The 19,181-nt window shown below is 43.7% G+C and overlaps 1 protein-coding gene and 1 pseudogene across 1 annotated transcript; one reads left to right on the forward strand and one right to left on the reverse strand.

The window, feature by feature from the left end:
• The first annotated feature begins 441 nt into the window (after positions 1 to 441).
• LOC119728230 (elongation of very long chain fatty acids protein 7-like) lies at positions 442 to 18,862 on the forward strand. Its single transcript, XM_038200384.1, has 8 exons — positions 442 to 544; positions 3,038 to 3,126; positions 4,947 to 5,134; positions 5,417 to 5,497; positions 6,148 to 6,204; positions 6,387 to 6,492; positions 6,944 to 7,080; positions 15,877 to 18,862. Exons 2-8 carry the CDS (start codon positions 3,078 to 3,080, stop codon positions 16,081 to 16,083), a joined length of 825 nt encoding a protein of 274 aa, XP_038056312.1. The 5' UTR covers positions 442 to 544; positions 3,038 to 3,077; the 3' UTR covers positions 16,084 to 18,862.
• LOC119728229 lies at positions 9,602 to 14,395 on the reverse strand (annotated as a pseudogene).
• Positions 18,863 to 19,181: the final 319 nt, after the last annotated feature.

A 19,181-nucleotide genomic window follows, 5' to 3' on the forward strand; every position in this document is an offset into this window, starting at 1 on the left:
GGAATCCATAATTAAAAGCACCATAATGAATAAACGTCTTGGGACCGACATTTATTTAATAGTTGAATAAAGAAATTGATTGCAGAGGGATTTCAACCTACTAAGTTTCCCTTTGTGGTGAAAACATTGAAACTGATTTTAGAGGAAGAGGCATGAAAAGCCTCAGTCCCCGTCCTCATCCCCACTAGAACCAGAGTCACAAAAATGTTATATATTTCTTTTTTATCGCCAAAAGTGAATTTTCTGTCTTGAACCGTGTTCAATCAAGTCCTACTGATCAATGAAATAAATTTGACCTTTCTCTGATTCAGGGCTCCGGAGGAATTTTTTTTTTTAAGGGAACCAAGTCTGAGAACCATTAGTACGCAGCGCATTGGTTGAACTTTGAAGAAAAGGGGCGCTGCGTGGTTGTTCGAGCTCTGTGTATGATGAACAGCGCCCTCATGTGTCCGATGATCACCCCATTGACCGCCTAGGCCCCCCTAGATCCCTATCATTATCAAGAACCTCGGGCCGGCGTGTTTTTGGTTACGCGAAAAATTGGGTAAGTTCATGAAATCGCTGCCCCATTTTTACTGAGTCTGTTTCTACTTGCATTACTTAATTCATGTTGTTAATAAGCTAGCTGTCGATGAAGTTATATTCGACTGGGCGGCTCCCAACTCGATAGCCTCCAACTCGTACATTTATGCGCCTGATCAATATCAATCAATTGTTTCCCCCCCCCCCCTCCCCCCCTCCCCCCCCCCCCCGGGCTGCCCCACCCAAGACGTGGGGATTGTTACTTTTAAAGTGACAAAATCCCCACCCTGCGGGCAACATTTAAGTGACAGTCCCCGACATACATACGTGGGGCGCACTATTTCTGCCCAGGTACCATGAGGTAAGCATGGTAAGGCTTCGGCCTTTGCAACCAAGACTTGGGTTAAAAAATCGAAGTGGCTATCGTTACGGCAGCCGTGTTTAGCACCCTCTACGATAATTTTTGATACGCACGCAGGTATATAATTATTTGTTTCCCCTCGTTTCAGCGAGCAGTGCGACAGCTCAGTCGATAGAGGGTAGGATTTTGCACCGCGAGGTTGCGGGTTCGCATCTCAGTTTTGCACTCGATTTTTTTTTTCCTTTTCTAACCTGAGGGTTTGGAGGATTTTTTTTAAAAGGGAAATAAAGTCAGAATTTCATAACGTTCAAATTCACTTTTTTCCTTCTAATTTTATATTTTCTTCTCATGCTTTTATAAAAGTTACAGTACTACCGTAACGATAGAAAATGGGAAATGCGTTACGGCTGCCGTAATGATAGCCACTGCGTTAAAAAATAGCATTAGCAAAGCAACCACTCTTTTCCTCAACAAAACTTATATTGCTGGCTTATGATCATTCACCATACTGATTGACAAAGCGAAATCTCTCTATTTGTGGCGACAAGCGGGGAATTCCAAAGTGTGCAGTTTAGGCGTTGTAGAAAAATTCCTGCCTAATTCTACGCAGGGGACGTTTCATGGAAAATCTACGCTGTCCGGGCCATGCAACTCGAGTATAGTCGGACTCCCTATTAATTATCGCGCGGCATCCCTATTATCGCGGCATGGGAAATTTCTCTTTTTGCGTTGCCAAAACTCCTTCAAGTGGCGATTTTTATCCAGTTCACCAGTCATTAAGGACTTTTTGCCGAGTTGTATAAAAAGGACGATTAAAAAATGTTGTGTCTTTCGGGACTTTTAACGATTTTTAATAAATAATAACGTTTTCCAAAACTTGCAAATTTTCCCTCACCGTGTCTGCTAAAACCTACCGTTTATATTTTAACATAAATCTTTAATGGTGCTCTGTCCATGAAAGTTCCATTGTCTGGTTCCCATTCTTCGGCTGCCGACCAGCGTTGGAAAAATACAAGTTTTCTTGAACATGTCAGCACACCAGGAGCCACGATTTTACATGATACTTTAGACTGTCATTCCCTAACAATCCAGTAAGATATTTGTGATAATTTGATCATTTTGTTTTTTTATGTTTGCAAATGTTGTATCTTCCCTTTAACCAAAAACCCTTTAAAAAAATGACTAAATTGCCATAATGCTTCTATGATCATTTTCTCACCATCCTGGTTTTACATTTTTTACCTATTTTCACAGTCCCAATTTTGCATTTATAATCCATTTTCACAGGACTGATTTTGCTTCTACAAGTATCATGCAGCGTCCCACTTTTGCTTTTAAAATGAGTCTGTTGCACTCTGCCCCCTGGCTATGCCACATACATTATGTATGTGTCCCATACGCATACCATTTCTAATGGTCCCATAAAAAGTGCTTGGAGATCTTTAGAGTGTCTTGACTTTTGGTTTCATGTACATGTAATCATATGCTTTGGCATATTTTATACATGCGTACTAGTTGGTTCGCGTATGAGTTGGCTGGTGTACAAGTTGGTACATATACCGGGTGTGAGTTGGCTTGTGTATGAGGTGGCTCACGTACGAGTTGGCATGCGTACATGTATGAGTTGACCAAGCTGCATATGATTTGGTTCGTGTATGAGTTGGCGTGTGTAGGAGTTGACCTGTTTTGCCATGACCCAATCCGGTAAGACGCTCATTCCAGCTCCCACACTGCAAAACTTAATTCCAAAATACGTAGGTGAGGGTTTTATACCCCTCCCCAAATTGCTAGTTACTTGATTAACCCATGTCTTGAATAAAAACTTACTGGAGCTTGTGCAACGGTTGAGCCTCACATGGGTGCAAGCCCAGTATTGGTCATGTAAGCAACAAAGGAAAAGGAATCCTGAACTATAGCAGCGGCCACCTATTACTTTCATAACACATTACAGTAGCATTTCACAAAATAGTAGGAATCATTTCAACTTGTTTTGTGATGGTCATACTACATGTACACACTTACAATTTATTTTATTTTTACCAAAGCTGAAGTGACTGAATGATACTTTTTGGTATCTTGAATTGGCCAGTGGTTAATTGATATTGATTGTTGTTTTGACAACCTGCTCAATGTCTTTTCTTATTATCATTTCAGTGTACTTTGACTGCGGGCCTGGCAGAGAAATACCTCAAGAATGGCAGCTGTAGTGCGATGGCTTGATAAACTTATTGAGGACAATGCAGGTACTTTGGTGATAAGTTTTAGTTTTCAACCATATTAAGTTACATGAACCAGGATCACCTTTTAAGGCCACATAAAAAAAATACCAGTTTTTCAGCAGCATCCGCATACGGAAATTGCCACCACATTCTTTTTTTTTTTTTTTTTTTATTTTGATTAAAACTTTAAAAACTCCAGCATACTGAGCGTATCCTGGATTTGGGTTTGGAAAGCGCAATCCCATGTACGGCATGTCAGCAGCAAAATCGTCTTCATGCATGGGTCCTTTGTAGGACCCAGTCACGTGCCAGAATAAACCCGGCCATGCCACATTGCCGCTGCTCTGCAGTGCGAATAAAAAAGTACATATTTTTATGTGCTCGAAGTGCAAATTTGAAATGAGTGTTGAGTGTCTATTTCGTTTGCCAAAAACGCATCTCAACGACGTTTTTACGTCAAACACTATCAAAACTTACCCCATGCATATTTCTTTTGTCACATCGATGGTGATTGAGAGCACATGAAGCAATGCCAAACCATTTTGCCCCCTGACGTCGATGCGATGTCAATCACAATTTTTTGACCTTGCTTAGCACATAAAAGATCTTGCTTAGCACATAAACTGGATCTTGTGAAATAAATATGATAACAAACGGTGAAATATGTCAAGCAAAAGGAACACGGATTGTGTTGCTGGTGTGCGTGCCTGCACGTACATGTGCATGCATTTCCTTTCATTTTAAGTGGGTACTTTCAGCCTAAAATATTGTTTGCTTTTTATTAGGAATAAAATTTGATAATTTTACGCCACTAGTTTTGATTATTTTGATTGTGCAAATAAAAACACGAGGCACTAACTATGGTGTGTCCAAACATCCGAACTGAACAATTCAGTTTGGTTCAGAAGTGCTATGTTCGTTGAATTTTGGTTCAATTTGAATGTTCGGCTGCAGCACTCACACTGTCGTCTGATGTCGTGCATAGTCTCGGTTAGTTGGAAAGTTATAACAGCTGCTGGCCTGGTTGACAGGACTTTCCAACAATATTAAAGCAGAGGTTCTGTGCCTAATTTCTCAATATTCCTCTGAGCATCCAGTTCGAAAATATTCCCAGGTTCATACATTTTGTAGCTTGCCTACTTCTTGGCAAAAGTAGAGGGCTGTATACCTTATTTTTTTTCAATTTGGAGGCAAAGTTAACTTCACTGTACTAGGAAAAGAAAAACAAATTGTGCCTCATTGAACTTCTCAAAAAGTTCTGATGAGGAAGCAGGATTTTTTTTTATTTGGCCTAATCAACTTTATATTGAATGAGTCCATTTTGTTCGTACTGAATTATTGATCAGGCAGCCCGTTGTCCACATGAAGAATTTGTTTTCAAAACATGCAAAATGTGATAAATGCCAGTTTGTTCCCTTTTTAGAATCCTGCCCTCTCCTGGCCGCCTAAAGACAGTTTCAACAGCTGTTATAAAGTTAAACGCTATATAACAGAGCTAGTTTAGAAACAGTTGTTATACTGTTTAGGTTCTGTAAGTTTTCATAACCATGCAACTTTTTCACCTTTTTCAAATGGATAACGTGTTTTGGAAATCAACTCTTTACATTGTCAACAACAGAGACAAAGCAGGGCCTTTTGCACTTTGCTTTCACATTTTCTTCTGTTTACCTTTTCTCCTTTTTTTCAGCATTTGACAAAACCATGCCATAAAGACATTCGTGCAGAGAAGAATGACGTTTGCACTGCTAACATTTGCGACATTTGTCCATGGTCTTTCATTACAGTTGGTTGACGTTATAGGCCTTTTGTGTATTTATTGAATCTTTTTATCCTTACCCATGGAGATCCTCGGGTCGCTGACTGGCCACTCATGCAGACCCCAATCCCTGGTACTACCATGGTCATTCTCTACCTTGTGGTGGTGTGGATTGGCCCCAAGCTCATGAAGGATCGAGCCCCTTATAGTCTGAAGAATATACTGTTGGTCTTCAACTTCCTGATGGTTGTACTTTCCTTCTATACGTTATGGGAGGTAAGGCTTGGGGGAGGGGAACCTACCAAGCAGGAGAATTATTGACTTGGTTTCAATTGCATCCTTTTCAAATTTCAATAGTACATGAATATTCAGTTTAAATTCTTAATTTAGAGGTTGCTCTTAATGGTTCTCAATAGGCAAATTGTTCATGAGGATATTTCCATCTCTCTCAAACATGTAACTCATTGGGAAGTTAGAAAACCAAATAACATTGTGATTGTGACATTGTAATGAGGTGAAATGTACATGGCTTTATTTTCATTGCATTTCTCTGCACAGTTTTGGATGAGCGGATGGCTGACTGGGTATACACTGGGATGTCAACTAGTAGACTACTCAACCAGTCCCAAAGCGATGAGGGTAAGCAGTATAAACATACGAGGCAATGCCTCCATACTGCAACCATTAGAAGAAAATAACCACTCTGCAGGAAGCTGATGAGAAGACAGTGAAGAGGAAGATTCCTCGCAATGATAGCAACCCATGTGTCTTCTATTGTGGTGCATGGCAGTTCTTTAAATGTACATTATTAAATGAAATATTTCTTCTTTGCTCATTCATCACGAAAAAACAACACATGACTCTAGATTCTGCTAGAAACTTTGAGGATTCAAAGTGACTTTCCTTGTGTTCAAAATGCAAAAACTTTTTGATTATCAGTTTTGCAACAACACTTCAAAAACAACATGTTTCTCTCAATTAACGTTTGGTCAGTTTTTTTTAGCAGAAAACACTGTGACCAAAACACACACAACTTGTTTACATCAGTGTTGACTTTCGCAACTAAACGTTTCTTTTATATGATTGAATTTGTTTGAGGAGATGAATACGTTGGCGAAGGGCAAAATCCAAATTAAAAAGTGTTGACTTGGAGACATGCGCTTTGATAATCAAAATAGCCTCCAGTCAGGTCACTGTCGGCAGTCTTTACATTATATTCTCTCCTAATAATTCCATTGATCCAATTTCACACAATTGGCCTATAATATGATTTTTGTCTTGATTAACAGATGGCCAATGTGTGCTGGGTCTTCTATGTGTCCAAGTTTGTTGAAATGCTTGACACGGTAAGTCACCACCACAGTTCCTTCAGTTTTTATTTGGAAGACAAAATGCTCAATGTCTGATATCAAGAAGAATGCCTAACAAGTTTTTATACAGAAAGAAACAAAAATAGCAATGGCAACCATTGTCTTTGTCTTTGTGTCAGATTTTTGATACTATTATGTCTTACTATTTCAATCTTCAGGTCTTTTTCATCTTGAGGAAAAAGAACAACCAGATTTCCTTCCTGCATGTGTTTCACCATGCGCTGATGCCATTCAGTTGGTGGATTGGGGTCAAGTTTGTACCAGGTATGAGATGTTCCTACAAGTAATGCTGAATCGGGAGGAACCTTATCAAAGCTGGGATCCTGCACTCTGATATGTATTTTATAACTACAATGTGATTGGTTAAATTAAAACATGCAGCATATACATAAACTAAAAAGCAAAGTTCAAGTTTGTGCAAAGGTGTTTTTCCGTTTTTGTGACAGAGAGACATAAAAATATATATATTTGAACACCACTGCCCACCATGCATTTGGCTGCCATGTCATGCACGTGGAGATACTCTGGCTTGAAAATCAGTTGTGGGTACTTTGCGCAGTATGCACCCATACTGCATGTAGTGTGCGTATGCAGTATCTCCCAATTACTGGACATTTCTGAGCGGTCACACTGTGCATCTGCTAGACTCTCTTGATAGCTAGACTGTCTTGATTGTTGTTGTGTCATCTAGTGTTTTCTTTCCTTGTGATTACAGGAGGTTTTGGAACATTCCATGCTATGTTGAACTCATTCATCCATTTCATGATGTACATCTATTACTTCCTGGCGGCATTGGGGCCAGCCTTCCAGAAGTTCCTGTGGTGGAAGAAATACATGACCAAAATGCAACTGGTTTGTACACATTCATTTCATTTGTCTGTGTCTTATTTACAGATTGGAAGTTTAAATCAGTCTTTAAGTCAGATTTTGGCTTCTTTTTTTAACGCTGTGAATGAATAGCCATAGACAAAAAGTATTGTTTCAAAGAGGCCAAAGGGCCCTGTCACACTTCTGCGTATCCTAATTCCTTATGAGTTGCGCATTGAAATTTTTTTTTCATACGCAGTCGTACGCACAATACGCACCTCATATGCATTTCTATCGCATTGGCCCTAGAGAGGACGAGAGAGAGCACACGGACATGGATAAATGTGGTCAGCTTCGGCTAACCTTCGCCGAGCGTTTATTGCTCTTGATGATACAGTCCCATGTATCCTACATGTATTAACCAATACAATATTACAGTGTTTGCATTGTCTACTATTACACTGTATGTTGAGGCCCCGCAATGCAAGAATTTGTTAATCAAATAACGATGACAATGAGTGTTGTAAACCACACTACTATTACACTGTACATGTATGTTGAGGCCCCGCAATGCAAGAGTTTGTTAATCAAATAACGATGACAATGAGTGTTGTAAACCACCAAACCATGCAATTAAGCATAAAGTTACAGGTATACTAAGCGCGGCAAGTTACACCAAATAAATTACACTGAGTCTTAATACAATGGTTTATTCAAGCTACAATAACCCACAGATATGAACAACACTTACAGTTATATAAAATATATAGCCAAAGTGAACGGTGGCAATGAAAACTTTAGGATTAAGGGTTATAATCAAGATATAGAGTAATCAGAATATTAGGTGATTAGCTAGAATTAAGATTCTGGTGATTGGTTTTATACAAAATTAGTCGTTCTGATTTCCTAACCCCCCTAGTTCCACCTTGGGCGTGTCCCCGCCCCCCTCATTTCTGCCCCCTCCCCCGTCCTTCCAAGATACAGAAGGAGGCCAGGGGGAAGAATCCCCAAGTTGGGGAGAGGCAAGTTGTTTTTAGAATGCAGGGATTGGCGGCCACAGGCCCAGAGAGGCCATCCCGGCGCACTAGTGAGTTTGCCTTTCATGTGGTCAGAGCTGAGATATGGGTCCCCGAGAGCAGGCCAAGCCCGCGAGTCATATGGGGGACCCCAGAGCAGTAGTATACGTGTACTGTGAGAACTGGGGAGGGGTCTACTTAGCAGCATGCTAGAGATGTTGGGAGTACAAATGCCCCCTGGCAAGAAACAGGTTGCAAAGCAATATATGCATAAAAATGTGCCTGGCATCAAAGCCTGCGGGAAAACTGTTGACCAGGGGGGCTTCAGGCAGTCCACAAGAAAACATGGCTGAACAAAATCCAGCCTCCACGAGGGAGGTGTGTACATGTCGGGATTACACCAAATCCCACCTCACGTCACCTGAGGTATAAATTATGCCCAACAGACCCAGCCCAGAAGAAAGGCGACGACTGACGCCCAGTCTGGACCTGTCTACATCTGCCCCATCCCCTTTTTACTTGTCAATGACATTCATGTAAGATGTGCTCCAGCTCTGCCTCTAGCCTCAAAGGGTTACCTCCAACATGCAGGTGGCTACACCCAAACATGGGGCTAACTAAAGTTGTGTAAGCCGAGTACTAACTGGTTAAATGGTGGAGGGAGGGAAGGGTTTTATTTTGTCGTGTGTGAAGCTCGGCGAAAGAAAGCGGAAAAGGGAGAAAAATGCGCGAAACAATGCCAGCCTGCCTAGTTCCCCCGCAGGGATTGGTTGAAAGTGTGCTGGCTGCAGAAAGTGGACCAATCAGAGATCCCAAACGATTTCTTGCCTACAAGAAGGCTGTTAGAATGTCCACTCACGCCCCCCTGTGCCAAAGGGGTTCTCCGGAGACGAGCACCGGAAAACCGTATTGGCCCTAGAGAGGACGAGAGAGAGCACACGGACATGGATAAATGTGGTCAGCTTCGGCTAACCTTCGCCGAGCGTTTATTGCTCTTGATGATACAGTCCCATGTATCCTACATGTATTAACCAATACAATATTACAGTGTTTGCATTGTCTACTATTACACTGTATGTTGAGGCCCCGCAATGCAAGAGTTTGTTAATCAAATAACGATGACAATGAGTGTTGTAAACCACCAAACCATGCAATTAAGCATAAAGTTACAGGTATACTAAGCGCGGCAAGTTACACCAAATAAATTACACTGAGTCTTAATACAATGGTTTATCAAGCTACAATAACTCACAGATATGAACAACACTTACAGTTATATAAAATATATAGCCAAAGTGAACGGTGGCAATGAAAACTTTAGGATCAAGGGTTATAATCAAGATATAGAGTAATCAGAATATTAGGTGATTAGCTAGAATTAAGATTCTGGTGATTGGTTTTATACAAAATTAGTCGTTCTGATTTCCTAACCCCCCTAGTTCCACCTTGGGCGTGTCCCCGCCCCCCTCATTTCTGCCAAACAAGTTACGAATACAGGAACTTGCCAACCCCCCCCCCCCCCCCCCCCCCCCCCCCCCCCCCCCCCCCGAACAGTGGACCAATGTGCATAACATGTTGGCTGGGAACCGATAACTCTACAGTAAATGACCCAAGCAATTTTAGCGCAGAAGACATGTAATATTTATTTGAATGGCTGGTTTTAAGGACCACACCGAGGTGTTAACTGACCGGTGGGCTATGGACAGCAACTTACGACGAGGGAGGATGGAGAAGGGCTGATGGGTGTGATGTAAAAAAGGCCAGGGCTGCCGAAATATTTTTGCAGAACTGTTGGCTGCCCAGGGTGGACAGATGGAGGCCGTCCCGCCAGTAGAGAGACTGCTGGCTAGAGTTGATAGTGCAAGAGTGCACGATCCCGTGGGCATTTCCCAAGTTTTTGCACACCCTATGAGCATACTTATTCAGAGCGTTGACATTTTTCTTGCCAACACCCGGGCGTTCTTCTCCATAGTAGAACAGACGCAGGAGGATGTCCGACCAAACTATGCGTGTGTGGGGCAGCATGTGTCTTAACCCCTGTAAGCCCTCCTCCAACCTGCCTCGGATCTCTTTGACGGGAATTGAAAATAAATCGTTGGTCCCCAGGTGGATCACAATGGTGGTAGGAACCGGGGAGTGTTGGAGTTGTGCCCGGATAGAGGGGATCATCGATGATATTTTTGCACCCCGCACGCCCCGCCAGGTGATCAGCCCCAATGCTGGCTCATTTGGGGCATGGTCGCCGGCGCGGAAGACAATGCTGTCACCAACCACCCAGGTGCGTGTTGTACCTGCGGAGTTAATCAAAAACAAGAGCAGAACCGAGGATGCAAATGACATGTTACAGCTGGGGCAGCCCAGTGTGGGAGGGAGGGAGGACTTTGTCAGGCCGGATGTACAAATTAACGGCTTGGGATTTCCAGCGGCCTAATAATTGGATCTGCGGGACCGGGGTTCCATTCAGAGCAGCAGAAGTGGCCGCCCCAATGCGGAAGCTGTGTGGGCTAAAGCCCTGAGGGGGAAGACCTAGGGCCACTAAGGATTTACGCAGCATTTGGCTGAACTGGTATGTTGTTAGGGGTGTACCATCTACATGAACAAAAAATGGGCCTGCAAAGTGTGGCCGCAGGAGGAGGTAACTTGAAACCATGTTCACGGGGCAAGTGGGGGAGTGGTAATCCCTATGAAAACGCAGTTCAACAGAGTCGCCCCGTTGATCAGTTTTGGAGAACCTAAGCCTGACCACCAGTACAGAGTGATCATTGCTTGCAAACCAGACGTCCTGAAAGTTGAGGGTTCGCTCATGCCCGGCGGATTTGCTAGCAGTTGTTAGTTCCCCAACTCGGAAAAAAAACGAAAAAGGCCAGTGAAAATGCGGCACAGAAAAGTGCAGCCTCAAGATTTGACGAGGTGATTGCACGCAGAATGTTGCATATTTTTTCGAGGAGTTCTGCCGTGATGGGGCGCCTAGGGTCGCAGCGGCGGCCCTGGCGGCGGCAACCTTCCCTCATTTTCCGAACGATGAAGCTGTCGGTTGGGTCGGGCCATCCGTTAATTTTATGTACATAAGCGGCCGCGGCTGTATACGTACCGATTGTGGAAGGGGCGAGGCCTTCCAGTGAGAGATGGGCAATAAAGGCTGCAATGTGGCCACATGGAGCTGGCCAGAGGGGTGGGAGGCCAGCATGATGCCGGAATTGGATGAACTGTTCCACGCCCTTGCTATATGTTCCCCAAGTACTACTCGCAAAGGATGCCCCCAGGAGTCGGAGGGCTTCCGTGTTTATAGCCTCCATAGAAATGGTGGGACTTCCAGCCCGTCTTTGGCTGCTGAGGGAGCGACCTCTCGAAATCGATTCATCTGTGAACGGGAGAGCGCGTCAGCGATGTTATTATGTATTCCCGAAATGTGTCTGGCCTTGAAGCTAACGTTGTCATGGAGGCACTGGAGGACAAAGAATCGGACCAGTTTCATGATCTTCCCACATTTTGATGACTGTTTGTTAATTATTGAAACCACTGCCTCATTGTCTGACCTGATAATTATTTTCTTCCCGGCAAGGGATTTCCCCCATAGTGTGAGAGCCACAACTACTGGGAAGAATTCTAGCCAAGCGATGGATGGGTTGTCATCCTTGACAGATTGAGGCCAAATCCCGGTAAACCATTGGCCCAGAAAGTACCCCCCAAATCCTATGCCCCCACTAGCATCTGTGAATAGTTGAAGATCTTCGTCTAGTGCCCAGTACTGGTCAGGAATTATTGTCCTCCCGTTAAAGCTACGCAGGAACACCTGCCACATGTTCAGGTCTTCCTTCGCGCCCTTTGAAAGCCTAATTAGGTGCCAAGGTTGCTTTACGTTTTTTGTGTCGTCGATCAGTCTCCTGAGGAAGGCTCGTCCAGGAGAGACGGCACGGCACACAAAGGATAGGGATCCAATGAGTGATTGGAGATTTCTGAGGGTTATTTTGGAGGGACGGATTGCCTCCTGAATCTTTTTGGTGATGTTGATAAGTTTCTCTGTGGGGATTGACACAGTTTGCGATACGGAATTAATTTCCAACCCCAGGAATGTCAGTTCTGTGGTGGGAAGGACTGTTTTTTTTCGTTTGCTAGTGGCACCCCTAGTTCCCCACAAACTTGAATGAAGCAGTCCAACGTGCTCTGGCATGAGAGGGGGCCACCTAAAGTTGCCCCCCCGACCATCAGGAAGTCGTCCACATAATGGCAAATGTGTCCAGAACCTGAGCGTCTATTCACAACCCACTCAATGAAAGTGGAAAACTTCTCAAAATATGCTGGAGCGCATGCTGCTCCCATCGGGAGTGTTTTGTCAACATAGATTCTGTCCCGCATTTTAATGCCCAATAAGCAAAAATCATCAGGATGGATTGGCAGAAGACGGAAGGCTGACTTAATATCGGCTTTGGCCATCAGGGCCCCCCTCCCCGAGCTTACCACTAAGCTAACTGCGTCATCAAAGGTGGTGTATTGTACTGAACATAATTGTTTGTCAATGCCGTCATTGACAGAGTCGGATTCGGGATAGGAGAGGTGGTGTATCAGCCTAAAGCTGCCTGGGTCTGTTTTGGGAACCAGACCTATCGGGGAAATTCTAAGGTTTTGAATTGGACTCGTTTCGAATGGGCCCGCCATGCGCCCCAGCTGGACCTCCTTATGTAATTTATCGAGTGCTATTTCAGGGTTTTTTCTAACGGAGGATAAATTCTTAGAATCCCTAGCTATGCGGAGGCCGTTGTAACCCAATTTGAATCCAGTTGTGAACCCAGAGCGTAGCGTATTTGCTACCTTTGTGTTGGGGTAAATCTCTAGCCATGGTAAGAGACATTCTATAATCACTGGTGAATGCGCGAGGCAACATACGCAGTTGGGAGAGCTAGTACAAGGTTGATGCGGGGGAAGATGTGGGCTGAGCCCCCTAGGGACGAGTGGTATTTTTCTTGTTGGCAGGGGTTTTGCAAGCAGACGCCCCATGTCCGGTTGAGAAGCAAGCGGAGCATTTGTTGGGGAATGGGCACTGTACCCTTGAGCAGCCCGGTGTCCGATTGAATGCAAAGCAGATGTTACTGGTGCGGGGGGGTTGGCGGGATGGCCAGCGAAAAGAATTGTAAGCTCGTTTGGGTGCGACGAGTGGGGGCCCCCCTTGCCCGCCTGTGCCTACGTACGAAGGCCCTGGGGCAGCAATGTAGAGTGCCCACAGCTCCCCATCAATGATGGACCATGCCCTAGATGGGTGAAATTGCTGGCGCATGCGAAACTGCCGGTCGTATTCCAACCAACCGCGGCCAGTGAAGCGTGCAGCCGCCATGCGAACCACGTGCATGTATTTAAGTAACTCCTGCAACCGCACGGGGTGCGCACTGAGGAACACAGATGCAAAAACTAGGAATGCATCGGTCCATGCCAAAATGGAATTTATCTGCGTTTTTTTCTTTGTGTCAGTCACGCGTAATTGGCCTGACTTATCCAATGTGAATGTGAGGTTGGGAGGTTGTGGGTTAGGTCCGTGGCGGTCCAAGAGCGTGTCGAGTTCTAGAAACTCGCTTTTTACAATTTTTTCCTTGACCCCAGGTGATACCGTGCTCCCTAGGGGTTCACATATGGATAGTAGGGGCCCCCCTCCCCACTCAGGGTTAATGGCAGTGGTGGTTGGGTTGATCTGGTTGGACAGAGAAGGAGCAGGTTGAGAACTCATCATGCTCAAAATGGGTTGTGAGCTTGGGGTAACACAAACAGTAGCCATGTTGGCCATATTGGCACTGTACTCACCCGAGGTGGATGGGTTTTGGTACCCCTTGGCTGGCTGTCCAAGTTGGCCAGATGAGGTGGAAGACCCGGGTATGGGTGTAGTCGAAGGATGTGCCACTGGAACACCTTGAAAACCGGTGAAGTATGATGGGGCCATGCCACTGGCGTAGGCCTGCTGGTAGAGGGGATGCATGGCACCGGATGGGGCAGCACTCGGTGTGGGGATGGCCACTGGCGACGATGTAACCACGCCGGCAGGTGGGCTGGTGTATATGGGCGAAGGCCGTGCGAAAGCCGGCGGGGTGCCAGCAACGGGCGCCGGCGTCGCGGCAGTGGTGTATGTCGCGGCCCCCAGCTGCAAATTGCCACCGTGTGCGGCCGTTTCTTGGGCGGCTGGCCGTTGAAAGGAGCTGGAAGCCCCGCTCGAGTTCCCTGCCAGTGGTGTGGGTTGCTGGCTGGCCGGAATCTGGGGGTGGACCGGGCGACCGGCGGCGTTTACGGCCGTCGCGGTCACGCTGGTGGCTGCAGCGTGAGTACGTGTGACCTCAGGCGGTATGACCTCCGCTCCCGACGACAGAGGGCGTTGTTCCTCGGGACCGTAGCCTGCAGCATCGCTGTTGGCGACCGATGGCGGGTTTAGCAACGTCTGCATTGCTCTGGCTTGTGCTCGAGTTTGGCGAGGATGATGGCCTAGGGGACATTTTTCCCGCTGTCCGCCGTCCCTTGGGTTCTTGCGCTTGCGGCCTCTGTTACCCGGCATAATGCGGGGTTCTTGGGCGATTTGAAGAAGTCGAAAATTGTCGAAAGGTACGGAGGATTTTATTTTGTCGTGTGTGAAGCTCGGCGAAAGAAAGCGGAAAAGGGAGAAAAACGCGCGAAACAATGCCAGCCTGCCTAGTTCCCCCGCAGGGATTGGTTGAAAGTGTGCTGGCTGCAGAAAGTGGACCAATCAGAGATCCCAAACGATTTCTTGCCTACAAGAAGGCTGTTAGAATGTCCACTCACGCCCCCCTGTGCCAAAGGGGTTCTCCGGAGACGAGCACCGGAAAACCGTATTGTGTAAGTTTTATGTACGCAGGCATACGCATGGTACGGCCCAGTACGCCGGATAGTTTTGGGCATGCACAAAACTACGCTGCGTACGCTGTTACGCAGGTCATACGTTATAAATACGCAGCGCATCGGTCCTGCATCTGTCGAACGCGTTACGAGTACGCTATGTGTTCGTGGGGGATAAGCGGTTCATACGCGGTAATACCGCTGACCTCCCGGCACGCACCCCGTCAGCATATGAGCCGCTGTATACATAGCGTACTTGCAGCGAAGATACAGCGCGCGCTGAACGAACTCATAGCGAATGCTGACGTATTGCACGAATTAGTACCACTCGTCCTGCGAGTGGGCAGCGCACTGTACTTATTCGTAACTTATGAGAAATGCACAGATAGCGTACTTGCCGCAACTCATACGCATCTCATACGCAGTGGATGCGCTGAATTCGTTACTTGTACGCTAGATGTGCGTCGCACATAAGTCAAAGTGATCAAAACATTTCGACGTTAATTGAGCGTACGGCTGCGTATTGAAAAATTTTGATAAGGAACTCATAAGGAATTACGATATGCAAAAGTGTGACAGGGGCTTAACATTCCTGAAAATAATGGATGGTGCCGCCACTCTTTAGTTGTACCTTCCTTTGACTCTTTCACTATGGGATTACTCACCTTAATTAGAAGAATTTGAAACAGTATGCAATTAACTACTAGCTTGAATATTGGCTGATCATCTCACAGGGGGTGCAATTTCAAGCAAATATATCGGCTTCTTGTGCAAAAAAAGTTAACATGGTTTTATCTAGCTTGGGTCGGCGTGTCTTTCTTGGTGATTGCACACCCATTTTGAATTTTGGATAGTAAATAACTTGCTGTAACACAATGTTATTACAAGTGAAATAATAATAAATTCAGCCATCATGTTCAACATCCTGTTCTACTCAAGTGCACATGACATCATCACTGGTTCTTGATGGTTTTTATTTCTTTCTTTGTTTTGGTAGACCCAATTTGCATTGTGTATGATCCACAGTGCTCAGCTCATCTTTATAGACTGCGCCTATCCCAAGTTCTTTGCCTGCATCATCTGGTCATATGGCCTCATCTTCTTTGTCATGTTCATGGACTTCTACTTCAAGGCTTATAAGAAGGGGGCATTGGCATCAAAGAAAGGCGAGCAAAATGGTGTAGACAAGAGCAAAGTTCATTAATGAAGAGCCATTCTGTTGGTATCAGTGAACCGGTGCTAACCGGTTCTTACTGGTACCGACAGGCTCAGACCAGGTCTACATGTACCTAATTCTCACTTATTTTAAGTGGTATGGACTGGTCTTGGTTTAACAATCAGACTGGTTCGAATGATTTCTGACTTCCTGTGGACTTATTATTAAATTAGGCATATAATTGTTATTTATGGTTTGTAGTAACAATATATAAGGTGTGACTCACTGTAAAACATAAAGGTAATTCCCTATCTACCGTTGTGTTTGTATTGGCTCATCAACAGTTTCACGTGTTATGATAGCCGGTTTTAAAAATTCAAAATGTTTTAAAAAATGCTCCTTTGCAAATACATCAGTCATTTTATACCTTCAATATGAAGAACACATTGTAGGCTGGTGATATCATTCAAATTATTTATAGTTGATGTTCTAACACCTTTCCCACAGATTTTATTTCTTAATTGGCCGTTGTTTTTACTATTTTACCATGCATGACCAAAAAGACTGTACAGAGGCAGTCTGAAAATGTATTATGCACATAGCAACCAACACATCAACTGGAGGTCTGTGTGCACATGGATATAGGTGTACGCATTGCACGTACTGCTCCTGTGAGCTACAGAGTCTAAATCAAACATTTCATGAAGGAATAGTGTGGAGAAATTTTCAACTAACTTCAAATTCAAATAGAAGTGCATTTGTTTTGGCTTGTTGTTTAATTATGTGGATGAGGCATTGTAAATTAAATATTGACTACTTTAACTCGTAGTGCAGTAAAAATAGTCTCCCTCTGTGATCCATGGAGCACTCCATTTCCCTTAGCTTTGCTTTAGGAAAACAGCACGTTCCATAGATCACCTGGGTAGGCTAGTTTTACCACAACGCTTAATATAAATGATATATTATACATAATGCTTATTTCTATTTATGTCAATCACTGACGGCCATTTCATTCAAATAACCATAAAATACACACACAGTAAATTGTGCATAATTTTGAAGATGATCTTCATTCTGAAAATGTAGGTAGTAGCAACGGTCCTGTTTTACCTGATTTGTTAAGGTATTTTTTAAACACAACAAAATATCCTTTTTTGAATTATTTTATTATACCAAATTACAAAAAAATCTGAAATCAACCCTGTCTGACACTGATATGAGGGCAGCTGAATTGAGTTGTTATTTATTTAAGTTCAAAAATCAATAATGGAATTTGAAAAAGTGGCCATGTGATGCCTTTTTTTTAGATTAATGCACGACGATACAATGTGTGCTTTGCTTCATTTTTATACCTGTATATTCTAAATATTATAATCATATAAATGTAGAAGTATGTACCCCAATCATAATAAAATGACCTCTATTTTTTTAAGGGGGGGGGGCTTTTGTGAATTGGGTAGTTATACGGTAGTCTATCAGCATGTCCACCACTATTCTAGGTTTCTGTCATTAAAACAGTAGGTACTTTTCTGGGCACTTTCAAATGATCATATGCAACTTAAACAAGTCCAATTGTTTCTAAGAAATTGGAGGGAGTCCTAGTCATTCCATCAAGTTTTGAAGGCTAACTATTCCTAATTCATTGAAGTCCTTCAGCTGTACTAAGTGCAGCCAGAAATGTCGGATCATTGGTTGAGCAAATACCTGAGGCTGACAGAGTTTTTTTAATGTTCTTTGCACATTACAGTGAACAAAAACATTTCATTTTATAATGCCGATGATTGGAACGTTGAGCAGTGTTTCAGTGTGCTGTGTTCTGTGATATTTATTGTTATATTTTGACATGTTGAGAAGATGAATGTGTAACCAATTGCAAATGTATTTATTTTATCAATTTAGTGGATTTTTGTGACAATGTTTCCGCAGAAAGTAGTGAACTTGTATAAATAGCAGATAGTTAATTATGATATGTACCATCATTAAAAATCTGTAAAATAAGAAAAATGACATTGTATTTCAGAAATGTGTGTGAAAAATGTTGGCATCACCTGCTGCAATAAGATGATGGTCCTGGCAGGAATGTTATTAATGTATGACTGGGTTACACGAGTACATGTAATTAGTTAAGAACTGGAAAGTCACCCCCCCCCCCCCCCCCCAGAAATGAAGGGAAAGACCTTAGATGTGATGATATTGTTTTTTTGTTCATATGTGTGCTTTCCTATGGGAGTTGGACGAGGACCAATTCCCCTCATCTCTACCTGGCTCCTACACTAAAGCACATGTGTTGGAACAAAGCATTAGGCCATCATATTTCAGGGTTATTCCTACATGTAAATTGCGAGGTGTGTTAGTGTTAATTTTTCCAATTTTTTGGTATGACATGCATGTCATTGGAACATGTCAAAGAACATGTCATGAAAGGTCTAATATTTTGAAATCCAACCCGATTACCTCATGTGGTGTGAGTCATCAAGGACTAAATACAGTAGAGTGCTAATGAGTTCAAATTATGACTACGTATCCAGATAACATACCTAAGTGTAGACTCCTCTCACAAGTAACTCCTCACAGTGAGAAAGAGGGGAGATGTGATGGACACGGGGAGGCCTTTGCCACTGTGTGTAAGGTGCCCATCTAAATCACATCCGGTCGGTGCACATTTAGGAGGGCCGAGTTACAAGTGCATGCATGTACTTGGTGTCCTGCACACTTGAGCTTTTTGTTAGTTGGCCACAGTAATAGCTATTATTCCCATACATGCATTTATACCCACAAGGGTAATCTATTTGGAAATATGTGCTAATAAATGCTGTAATTGACCATGCATCATGTATTGCTATGTGGCTATTTCTTACTTGTTAGCTTGTCGGAATAGTTTATGAATATGTTTTGTTGTAGTCAAGTTCATCATAATTCCTCACAAGTCCATTACAAATCCACCAATCTAGTCTCAAATCAATTCTCAAGTAAAATGAAATGTGACAAAAGGCTTTCCTATCCCATATTACTTGTGACTTGACTTGTGGAAGGACTTGTGATGAACTTGAATACAACACTGGAACATATGACAGTTTAAAGCCATGTACATGTACATAGATTATTTAAGGCTTCATATATATGTACGGAGAATGTCACACCTCAAA

This window comes from Patiria miniata, unplaced genomic scaffold, assembly GCF_015706575.1.
Source record: "Patiria miniata isolate m_02_andy unplaced genomic scaffold, ASM1570657v1 HiC_scaffold_20, whole genome shotgun sequence".
NCBI classification, from domain to species: Eukaryota; Metazoa; Echinodermata; class Asteroidea; order Valvatida; family Asterinidae; genus Patiria; species Patiria miniata.

Bases quoted from the DNA above. Each gene is read 5' to 3' on its own strand.
- LOC119728230 (XM_038200384.1), top strand. From the start codon at position 3,078: ATGGCAGCTGTAGTGCGATGGCTTGATAAACTTATTGAGGACAATGCA. The intron at 3,127-4,946 runs GTACTTTGGTGA...TTACCCATGGAG, and splicing joins ACTTATTGAGGACAATGCAG to ATCCTCGGGTCGCTGACTGG. The intron at 5,498-6,147 runs GTAAGCAGTATA...CTTGATTAACAG, and splicing joins CCAGTCCCAAAGCGATGAGG to ATGGCCAATGTGTGCTGGGT.